Raw genomic sequence first — 12,278 nt, forward strand, 5'->3', positions numbered from 1 at the left:
CAGAACCGCAAGCCGAGTTTGCATTTCCTGCCCAAAGAATTACGTTCCTTTTGTAACGGGTTGAACCGAAGGGGACGGAATCTGAAGCTTTTTATGAGGCGCCGATAAGTGGAGCGGCGGAAGGAGTTGAGGCTCAAGTGGAAGCTGAAGTAGTACTGCATAGTAAGAGTGAACTGGCACTCGACAGATCATTTTCGCGTGTTGGCCACAAGACACCCACGATAGCCTCAGAACAAATAATCAGTGAAGTGCTTAGTAGAGACATATTAACTCCAGAGTGTGGAAACAACCGCACAGTAACGGTTGTTCTTCCGGAAAGACCCGTTCAATAGTTCACCAGAAAGTGAACCAAGGGAAGAAAGCTTCAGACTTCCGCTTTTGCCTGCGCTTGCGCATGGTCGTTTCCGCCGTTAGGCCCGCCTCTCGGCTTAGTGGTGCGGTCGGTCAGGCATGGATGAGGTGGCGACGTTGGAGCTATTTCCCAAGACACAGAGGTAAGCTGACTGGGAGACGTGACTGAAAAGAAACAAACAAACAAGCCAACCAACCAGGAAGAGCCTAGGCTGCGCACGCAGCGTGGGACAAACAAGCCGGCGCCTTCCTGGCACTGTTAACTGGCGTCCATGGGCTCAGGAAGGCGAGAATCAAAACTGCGAATGGAGACTTAATGGCTTAGGGTAGATAGGCGAGACGGTTTTGTAACCGAAATATAAAAACCAAGATTTCATTACCGAGTACTAGAGAGACTTTCCTGCACTTGACTCAGTGGAAAGGGGGCCGCCAGACCGTATTGGAGGTGTGACCAGTGATGGTGTATGTTTCTGTTTCCCAGCCACAAAAAATACAGAGCCGCCTTGAAGAAGGAAAAACGAAAGAAACGTCGCCGGGAGCTGGCTAGACTAAGAGACTCAGGTAATGGACTCATCTTGTTTTGTTTGTATGAACTTGTTATCCATACTGCGGCCCAAAACTGAAGCCCCAGTGTCAAAAGAGAGGTGTGTATCTGATGACATGCAGGGTCTGGTTCTCTCGAAATTAAGTTATATTATAACCATATTAGAGAAAATACTGACGTTTTAAATAAGACAGAGTAAGGTACGGTGAATCACTACTGTTTGTAAATATTCGTAAAGAACTTGATGTCACAACTGTAAGAATTGTGAATTTCAGCAGCTAGTAAGTGTTAACTACTCAGTCGATGTTTTCCCATGTACTGGTCGAGTATATTAATAAGACATTGTTCAGATTTTTCTCAAACTGGAATAGAATAAGGTGCCTATATTGAGCCAAATGATAACGGAAACTTGTTTTTCTTTAACTATTTACAAGCATAAAACTAGTCGTGGAACTTAACTTGACTGTAAACATACATACTTAAAACCAAATAAAATCACGCAGCCCATTCATGTTTACATAAATGTAATACTAGGGATTATATAGAACAAAGTCTTAAGAAATATTTGTACTGATAGCTGTTACTGGATAATGTGGTGTTTGTAGTGCTTTATTATTGTTGCCTTTTAGTTGTAGAACACTTCTTTTCTGTTGGGAAAAATAGTGGAACCTTAATTTGTCCAGTAATAATACGTATTTGGCTTAAAATGGCAGATCCTAACATTTTACCGTAAATTTGTGTGTGTAATGCAGTAAACTTAGTACTGCTTAGCCAACATGCTTAAAAATTCAGATGGATCCACTGCTATCACACAACAGTATCGGCTTTTAATGTTTGTCATCCCCATTTTCTAGAACTTGCTTATTAAGTTGTCCAAGACAATTCTTGGACTCTAGAGACTGTGGCCTCAAGTAAACAGGATTTTTGCACTTGGGAAATGGCCATAGAGATTTCGTTTACCATTGATGTTCCCAGGCAGTGATTCTAGTAGCAATATGTGGCATATTTGGCATGGAAGAATCATTATATTCACGCACAACAGGTGACTTGTTTATATTATTAATTTGAAATTAGTCCATTAGAGGCAGAAGAAAATATCAGGAAAAGTAGGTAGGATAGGTTGGAGTTACTTACTCCTTTTCACTTTACAAAATACACTCACAGCAAATTTTCGTAGGTAGTCATTTGAAATCTTCCTTCCTGTAAACAGATTTAGTATAAGTAGGTCACTACTTTTCTTTTTCTTATATAGCTAGTGCCATATCCAAAACCAAGCAGTTGTCTGTCAGTTAACAGCTTTGCTCCTAGTTCTGCATATTCTGACTCACAGTTCTTAATCTAGAGAGATGTAATGAATGTATAGAATAAAAAACACTTCTGTTCATTCATTGTAGTACACATTGAATGAGCAAACATATTCTCTAAAATATAGAAAGTGTTATATAAGAGTGAATTGGCTAATGATTTCTAGAAATTTCTCGAACATTGATCTTCCAGTTGTAGGTAATCTTTTCGGCATCTAGTTTAATCTTGGATAGCATGAAATAAACTGTCTTGTCACAAATTAAGGTAAAATGTAAAAAGCAAGTTACAAAACTGAAGTATGATTCCGTTTTTGTTTGAAAGAATTACATGTATAATACAATTAAATACTTGCTAATGTATGCTGGGAAATATTTGATTATACTTGTAGAGAAAATACCTCACTTGAATTGTTCATAATAATTTTTTTGCACTGTGTGAACTTGGTTTTGGAGGGGTTAGAGGTTTAAGTGAGTCAGCAGTTATTTTTGAGTATTAGCAGGTGCAAGCAATGTCTACTTAGTGGAAATAACCTCTGTAAGTAATTCAGAATCATATCCTCTACCAGAAACGTTATTTATCTATCTGATAATTGTATCAGAAGTTACCACCATTTGTGTGCATATGTGGGCCTATTTTCTTTTAATTTAGAAATCTGAAATAGAAAGGTTTACTTGGTTAGAAAGGCAGTTTAAAATAGAACTGGGTAAGCCTTTTTTTTGACTTATAATACATGTATCACTGTTAAAAATCTTTTTTTCTCTTAACCTTGAATGTTGGAAAGCTTCTGTTCCATTTCCTTAAGTGGCCTCAGTTTTCCCTGTGTGTTCATCTCTTGGTGCATTTTTCTCTCAAATTTAAATTTTAAATTGAAGAGAATATAGTTTTTATTATAGGAAAAATTATATTCTTATATTTTTAATTTGAAAAGTATTCCAGTATACAGAAAATTGGAAAGAAATAGTACAATAAGCATCTGTGAACTCAGTATCTAATGAACATTTCTGTCTTCTCTTTTCTCTCTCTCTATATGTATATTTCTATATATATTAATATGTGAAAATATATATATACTGGAGAAGGAAATGGCAACCCACTCCAGTACTCTTGCCTGGAGAATCCCATGGATAGAGGAGCCTGGTAGTCTACAGTCCATGGAGTTGCAAACCACTCAGACACGACTGAGCGACTTTACTTTCACTTTTCACTTTCATGTATTAGAGAAGGAAGTAGCAACCCATTCCAGTATTTTTGCCTGGAGAATCCCAGGGGTGGAGGAGTCTGGTGGGCTGCCATCTCTGGGGCCATACAGAGTTGGACACCACTGAAGTGACTTAGCAGCAGCAGATATGTATGTGTGTAAAGATATTTGCACATTCATGTGTAGAATTTTTTTACCCTGATAATTGACATATAAGTTGCAGATATATGGTGCTTCACACCTAAATAATTCAGTTTGCATCTCTAAAGTATATGGACATTTTTCTACAGAACATAACAACTTTATGCTTATGTAAATGAAAGGAATTCAGTTTTATGATACACAAATAGCTGTATATATTATCCAGGATTGAGCTTTGTATATAACCAGATGTACATTTAAAATATACATCGTGTATATATATATACTACAGCTAGTATTGATTGTTTTTTAAAAAATGATACCTTGTGGAATGTTCTAAAATGCCTTATGAGTTTGTTAGTCTAATGTTACTCTGTTTATTGCAAAATACTAGAAAGAAAATATTGTATGTTCTTACTACACATATTAGAGGGTCGGTAGCATCAGGTATAATCATAAGGGATTTGATTTAGGTCATACCTGAATGTTCTAGCGGTTTTCCCTACTTTCTTCAATTTAAGTCTGAATTTGGCAATAAGGAGTTCATGATCTGAGCCACAGTCAGCTTCCAGTCTTGTTTTTGCTGACTGTATAGAGCTACTCCATCTTTGAATGCAAAGAATGTAATCAGTCAGATTTCGGTGTTGACCATCTGGTGATGTCCGTGTGTAGAGTCTTCTCTTGTATTGTTGTAAGAGGGTGTTTGCTATGACCAGTGCGTTCTCTTGGCAAAACTCCTTTAGCCTTTGCCCTGCTACATTCCGTACTCCAAGGCCAAGTTTGCCTGTTACTCCAGGTGTTTCTTGACTTCCTACTTTTGCATTCCAGTCACCTGTAATGAAAAGAACATCTTTTTTGGGTGTTAGTTCTAAAAAGTCTTGTAGGTCTTCATAGAACCATTCAACTTCCACTTCTTCAGCATTACTGGTTGGGGCATAGGCTTGGATTACTGTGATATCGAGTGGTTTGCCTTGGAAATGAACAGAGATCATTCTGTCGTTTTTGAGACTGCATCCAAGGACTGCATTTCGGACTCTTTTGTTGACCATGGTGGCTACTCCATTTCTTCTCAGGGATTCCTGCCCGCAGTAGTAGATATAATGGTCATCTGAGCTAAATTCACCCATTCCAGTCCATTTTAGTTCGCTGATTCCTAGAATGTCAACGCTCACCCTTGCCACCTCTTATTTGACCACTTCCAATTTGCCTTGATTCATGGACCTAACATTCCAGGTTCCTATGCAATATTGCTCTTTACAGCATCGGACCTTGCTTCTATCACTAGTCACATCCACAGGTGGATATTGTGTTTGCTTTGGCTCCATCCCTTCAGTTTTTCTAGAGTTATTTCTCCACTGATCTCCAATAGCATATTGGGCACCTACCGACCTGGGGAGTTCCTCTTTCAGTATCCTATCATTCTGCCTTTTCATATTGTTCGTGGGGTTCTCAAGGCAAGAATACTGAAGTGGTTTGCCATTCCCTTCTCCAGCGGACCACATTTTGTCAGACCTCTCCATGACCCACCCATCTTGGAGGGCCCCACATAGCATGGCTTAGTTTCATTTAGTTAGACAAGGCTGTGGTCCTAGTGTGATTCACCTCAGTTCAATTCAGTCATTCAGTCATGTCCGACTCTTTGCAACCCCATGAATCACAGCACACCAGGCCTCCCTGTCCATCTCCAACTCCTGGAGTTCACTCAGACTCACGTCCATTGAGTCAGTGATGCCATCCAGCCATCTCATCCTCTGTCGTCCCCTTCTCCTTCTGCCCCCAATCCCTCCCAGCATCAGAGTCTTTTCCAAGGAGTCAACTCTTCGCATGAGGTGGCCAAAGTACTGGAGTTTCAGCTTCAGCATCATTCCCTCCAAAGAAATCCCTGAGGATGAGATGGCTGGATAGCATCACGGACTCGATGGACGTGAGTCTGAGTGAACTCCAAGAGATGGTGATGAACAGGGAAGCCTGGCGTGCTACGATTCATGGGGTCGCAAACAGTTGGACACGACTGAGCGACTGAACTGAACTGAACTAATCTTCAGAATGGACTGGTTGTGATTAGATTGATTAGTTTTCTGTGATTATGGTTTCAGTGTGTCTGCCCTCTGATGCCCTCTTGCAACACCTACCATCTTACTTGGGTTTCTTTTACCTTGGTCATGGGGTATATCTTCACGGCTGCTCCAGCAAAGCGCAGCCCCTGTTCCTTACCTTGGACAAGGGGTATCTCCTCACTGCCGTCCCTCCTGATCTTGAATGTGGAGTAACTCCTCTCGGCCCTCCTGCGCCAGCAGCCACTGCTCCTTGGATGTGGGGTTGCTCCTCTCGGCCACCACCCCTGGCCTCGGTGTCCAGTAGCTCTTCCTGGCCACTGCCCCTGGCTTTGGACTTGGGGTAGCTCCTCCCGGCTGCTTCTGCGCTGTCACAGCCTGGCACTCATGGCCACCACGCCTGATCTCGGACGCGAGGTAGCTCCTCTCGGCCACCACCCATGACCTCGGAAGTGGGGTAGCTCCTCCTGGCCTCTGTCCCTGACCTCAGGCTGGGGGGTAGCTCCTCTTGGCCGCTTCTGCGCCATGGCAGCCTGGCACTCATGGCACCTGACCTTGGACGCAGGGTAGCTCCTCTCGGGCGCTGCCCCTAATCTTGGACGCGGGGTATAGATTTAAGGGACTAGATCTGATAGATAGAGTGCCTGATGAACTATGGAATGAGGTTTGTGACATTGTACAGGAGACAGGGATCAAGACCATCCCCATGGAAAAGAAATGCGAAAAAGCAAAAGGGCTGTCTGGGGAGGCCTTACAAATAGCTGTGAAAAGAAGAGAAGCGAAAAGCCAAGGAGAAAAGGAAAGATATAAGCATCTGAATCCAGAGTTCTAGAGAATAGCAAGAAGAGACAAGAAAGCCTTCCTCAGCAATCAGTGCAAAGAAATAGAGGCAAACAACAGAATGGGAAAGACTAGAGATCTCTTCAAGAAAATTAGAGATACCAAGGGAACATTTCATGCAAAGATGGGCTTGATAAAGGACAGAAATGGTAGGGACCTAACAGAAGCAGAAGATATTAAGAAGAGGTGGCAAGAATACACAGAAAAATTGTACAAAAAAAGATCTTCATGACCAAGATGATCATAATTGTGTAATCACTCACCTAGAGCCAGACATCCTAGAATGTGAAGTCAAGTGGGCCTTAGAAAGCATCACTACGAACAAAGCTAGTGGAGGTGATGGAATTCCAGTTGAGCAGTTTCAAATCCTGAAAGATGATGCTGTGAAAGTGCTGCACTCAATATGCCAGCAAATTTGGAAAACTCAGCAGTGGCCACAGGACTGGAAAAAGTCAGTTTTCATTCCAATCCCAAAGAAAGACAATGCCAAAGAATGCTCAAACTGCCGCACAATTGCACTCATCTCACACGCTAGTAAAGTGATGCTCAAAATTGTCCAAGCCAGGCTTCAGCAATAACGTGAACCGTGAAATTCCAGATGTTCAAGCTGGTTTTAGAAAAGGCAGAGGAACCAGAGGTCAACTTGCCAGCATCTGCTGGATCATGGAAAAAGCAAGAGAGTTCCAGAAAAACATCTATTTCTGTGGATCACAATAAACTGTTGACAATTCTGAAATAGATAGTAATACCAGACGACCTGACCTGCCTCTTGAAAAAGCTATGTGCAGGTCAGGAAGCAACAGTTAGAACTGGACATGGAACAACATATTGGTTCCAAATCAGGAAAGGAGCATGTCAAGGCTGTATATTGTCCTTGCTTATTTCACTTATATGCAGACTACATCGTGAGAAACGCTGGGCTGGATGAAGCACAAGCTGGAATCAAGATTGCCAGGAGAAATATCAATAACCTCAGATATGCAGATGACACCACCCTTATGGCAGAAAGTGAAGAGGAACTAAAAAGCCTCTTGATGAAAGTGAAAGAGGAGAGTGAAAATAATAGTGATGTTATTAATGATATCTCTGTTCATCCCACTTTCTCCTTTCCCCATGGTGTGCACAAGTCCATTCTCATTTATGTATGTCAGCATCTCCCTTCCTTCCATGAGATAGGTTCATCAGTACCATTTTCCTAGAGTTCACAAATATGTGTTAGTAAATAATTATTTTTTTAAGACTTACTTCACTCTGTGTAAGAGGCTCTAGGTTCATATCCTCACTGGAACTGACTGAAATTCATTCTTCTTTATGTCTGAGTAATGTTCCATTGTATATATGGACCACATCTTATTTATTCATTCCTCTGCTGATGGACATTTAGGTTGCTTCCATGTCCTGGCTGTTGTGGATAGTGCTGCAGTGAACATTGGGGTACCTGTGTCTTTTAGAATTGTGATTTTCTCAGGATATATGCCTAGTAGTGATATTGCTGGGTCATGTGGCAGATACCACCCTTATGGTAGAAAGTGAAGAGGAACTAAAAAGCTTCTTGATGAAAGTGAAAGAGGAGAGTGAAGAAGTTGGCTTAAAGCTCAACATTCAGAAAATGAAACCATGGCATCTGGTCCCATCAGTTCATGGGAAATAGATGGGGATACAGTGGAAACAGTGTCAGACTTTATTTTGGGGGGCTCCAAAATCACTGCAGGTAGTGACTGCAGCCATGAAATTAAAAGACGCTTACTCCTTGAAAGGAAAGTTATGACCTACCTAGATAACATATTGAAAAGCAGAGACATTTGCCAACAAAGGTCCGTCTAGTCAAGGCTATGGTTTTTCCAGTGGTCATGTATGGATGTAAGAGTTGGACTGTGAAGAAAGCTGAGCACCAAAGAGTTGATGCTTTTGAACTGTGGTGTTGGAGAAGACTCTTGAGAGTCCCTTGGACTGCAGGGAGATCCACCCAGTCCATTCCGAAGGAGATCCGCTCTGGGATTTCTTTGGAGGGAATGACGCTAAAGCTTAAACTCCAGTACTTTGTCCACCTCATGCGAAGAGTTGACTCCTTGGAAAAGACTCTGATGCTGGGAGGGATTGGAAGCAGGAGGACAAGGGGATGACAGAGGATGAGATGATTGGATGGCATCATTGACTAGATGGATGTGAGTCTGAGTGAACTCCAGGAGTTGGTGATGGACAGGGAGGCCTGGTATGCTGCGATTAGTGGGGTCACAAAGAGTTGGACATGACTACGTGACTGAAGTGAACTGTGGCAGTTTTATTGCTCATTTTTTAAGGTATCTCCATACTGACTGTATCAGTTTACATTCCCACTAATAGTGCAAGAGAGTTCCCCTTTCTCCATGTCCTCGCCAGCATTTATTTGTAGACTTTTTGATGATGGTCATTCTAACCAGAGTGAGATGATACCTCATTGTGAATTTGATTTGCGTTTTTCTGATAATTAATGATGTTGAACATTTTTTCATATGTTTGTTGGCCATCTCTATTTTCTTTGGAGAGATGTCTGCTTAAGTGTTTTGACCGCTTTTTGATTGAGCTGTCTTGTTTTCCTGATATTTATCTACATGAGCTTCTTATGTATTTTGGAGATTAATCCTTTGTCAATTGATTCATTTTCAATTATTTTCTCTCATTCTCACAGTTTTCACTTTGTTTATAGTATCCTCTGCTGTGCAAAGCTTTAAGTTTAATAGGTCCTACTTATGTTTTTTGTTTGTTTGTTTTCATTCTTTTACACTAGGAAGTGGGTCATAGAGGACTTGCCAAAATTTATGTTAGGGAGTGTGCTGCTTATGTTTTACTCTGAGCATTTTATAGTATCTGACCTTAAATTGAGATTTTTAATCCATTTTGAGTTTATTTTTGTGTATGCTATTAGAAATTGTTTTAGTTCATTCTTTAACATATAGCTGTCTAGTTTCCTCAATAACAGTTATTAAAACAGCTGTCTTTTCTCCATTGTATATTCTTGCCTTTTTTGTCAAAGATAAGGTGCTCATAGATGTGTGGGTTTACCTCTGAACTCTCTATCATGTTTTATTGGCCTATTTCTGTTTTTGTGCCAGTACCAGACTGTCTTGATAACTCTAGCTTTATAGTCTGAAGTCTGTTACTTCAGCTCCATTTCCTCCAGCTCCATTCTTTCTCAAGATAGCTTTGGCTATTTGGGATCTTTTGTTTTTCCATACGGATTGTAAAATTTTTTTGTTCTGGTTCTATGAAAACTACCGTTGGTAGCTTGATAGGTTTTGTGTTGAATCTGTAGGTTGCCTTGGACAGTAGAGTCATTTTCATAATACTGATTCTTCCAATCCAAGAACATGGTATATCTGTCCCTCTGTTTATATTGTTTTTTTATTTCTTTCATCAGTGTCTTACAGTTTTATGCCTAAGGGCTTTTTGGCTCTGAAGTAGATTTATTCCTATGCATTGTATTCTTTTTGTTGCAGGATGATTTCGTTAATTTCTCTTTCCAGTTTTCATTGTTGGTGTATTGGAAGGCAAGGCATTTCTGTGTGTTTTTTATTGTGTGAATTTACTATATTCATTGATTAGATCTAGTAATTTCCTAATGGCATCTTTAGGCTTTTCTATGTATAGTATTATGTCATGTGCAAACAGTGAACATTTTACTTCTTTTCTAGTCTAGATTGCTTTTATTTCTGTTTCTTCTGATTGCTGTGACTAGGACTTTCAAAACTATGTTGAATAATAGTAGTGAGATTGGGCACCCTTGTCTTTTTCTTGATAGATGTTTATCTTGCATCTTCATCTTTAACTTATTTTTTGTTATTTCTTGTTTTTTAGATGGGAGGGACTATGTTCAGTTTACTGAACAAACTGTCTTACTAGTCGTTTGGCCTGAGGTTTCCAGCAGTGGAGTTTATAGACTGTTGGTTAGAGCTGGGTCTTGGTGTTCACACGTGGACTTCTGGGAGAGCTTACTTCTGTTAATATTCCTTGAGGTCTGAGGTTTTTTGTTTTCCAGCATTTCAGACTCAGCACTCCTACCTCAGGGGCTTGGGCCAGGTCTGTAGCATGTGAAGCCAGATCCTATGAGCCATGGGATGCAGAAAAAGAAAAAAAAAAGAGAGAACATTGAAGATACAGGGGAAAAAAAAAAAAAAAAGGCAGAACAGCTATAGTAAGTGAATAAAAGATAACCCTTGAAGGGTAACACCAGACTTAACAGCAAAGAGAGAGAAAAAAATATATATATGAATTAAAAATAAAAATGAGTGAAAGTTGCTCAATTGTGTCTGACTCTTTGTGACCGAATGAACTATACAGTCCATGGAATTCTCCAGGTCAGAACACTGGAGTGGGTATTCTCTGGGGGATCTTCCCAACCCAGGGATTGAACCCAGGTCTCCCGCATTGATTTGGATTCTTTACCAGCTGAGCCACTAAGGAAGGCCAGGAATATTGGAATGGGTAGCCAGTCCCATCTCCAGGGATCTTCCCATCCCAGGGTTTGAACTGGGGTCTCCTGCATTGCAGGCAGATTCTTTACCAGGAAGCAGAATAATAATGAAGATTTAAAAATAATCGAATAATTTTAGAAAACTAACAGAAATAGTACAAAAAATAAGACTATGTATGAAGCAACTTCTGGAGGGAAAATGGAACTCCACCAGTAGTAAAAACTCCGAAAGAAACCCCAAACACCAAAAGGCTGAAAAAATTAGGCTGTGAAGGGTGGGATTTAGGTGGGGAATGACTTAGGTGCTAGGAGTGTTTAGGTAGGGGTGGGTTTCTGACCCAGGACGCAAGCCTTCAGAGAGGGTCCTGGGTGGGGGTGGGGGCGAGCCATGCTCCACCCAGCTAAGAGGGTCTCTGCAGTGTCTCCGGCTTTGGGGTATGAGGATAAAGCCAGGCCCCCAGGAAGCTCCCTTGGGCCCTGGATGGAAGAACACCAGAAGGATTCCCTGCTCCTCCACACCTGGAGGAACTCCTCCCTGGACAGCCCTGCTCTGTCTCCCCTCCCTCTTGCATCTGTAGCACCTGCATAGGCTGAGGTGCCCTCGGAGGTGGCTCTGGAGGACAGAGGAGGGCAAGGGGAGTTGCTGGAGGGTAGAAGGGGCCCGTGGAAGGAGAAGAGAAGGTAGAGGGGGCTCCTGAATCCCAGAGAGCCAGGTCCAGAGGTCAGAGCCCATGGAGGCGTGAGGAGCCATGTATAGGATGTGGACCCTGGAGGGAGGAGGAAATGAGAGAGTGTAGGAGAACCCTGGAGGTTAGAAGCTGGCTTTGGGATGACAGAGGCCTCAACTTGGAGGGAGGAGCAGGGAATGGGGGCTTAGATGGGTGCCTTGGAGGGTGGAGGGGGTTCCAAAGGTAGGAAGTGTTCCTTAAGGATGGAGGGCTTGGCCTGGGCACCTTAGGACGATCCCCAGGGCCGAGTGGGGATAAGAAGGGGACAGTAGGCAGTGTGCAGTGTTTGGGTGCCTCCTAAAGCCCAGCTGGTCTCTTTCTATGCCAGCAGGAGCCTTCCCTCCTTCTCTCATCCACAAGGCCCTCTCAGAGGGATCCTTGAAGAGCTAGGGTGCCCCAGAGGGAAGCAGACTCCATCCGAGGGAGGAGAGGCCCCAGAGAACCGAGGCCCAGGGGCCCTGGGGCCCAGAAAACTCCCCAGGATCAAGTGAAGGCAGAACCCCAGGGGGTTCCCTAGTGGATCTTTCTATCTCCTCATAGATCCCTCCCCTTCCTGATGGAGCAAGTACTGCTGCTCCCAGCACAAAGGCATCAAAACTCCTTTCCTCTACAACAGACCCTCAATTGATGGTCCCTAGGTGTTGACCTTTCTCCACACTCCTCTGTC

The 12,278-nt window shown here is 42.2% G+C and overlaps 1 protein-coding gene across 2 annotated transcripts in view; it reads left to right on the forward strand.

Moving 5' to 3' along the window:
- The first annotated feature begins 409 nt into the window (after window positions 1-409).
- Window positions 410-12,278, forward strand: part of LOC108634621 (U2 small nuclear ribonucleoprotein auxiliary factor 35 kDa subunit-related protein 2-like) — a 41,834-nt gene continuing 29,965 nt past the window's right edge. For both annotated transcript variants that reach the window (XM_018044672.1, XM_018044673.1), the window contains exons 1-2: window positions 410-494; window positions 833-912. In XM_018044672.1, coding sequence (XP_017900161.1) covers window positions 451-494; window positions 833-912 — 124 coding nt within the window. In that variant the 5' untranslated portion in view covers window positions 410-450. The remainder of the gene's footprint in view (window positions 495-832; window positions 913-12,278) is intronic.

This window comes from Capra hircus, unplaced genomic scaffold (assembly GCF_001704415.2).
Source record: "Capra hircus breed San Clemente unplaced genomic scaffold, ASM170441v1, whole genome shotgun sequence".
NCBI lineage: Eukaryota > Metazoa > Chordata > Mammalia > Artiodactyla > Bovidae > Capra > Capra hircus.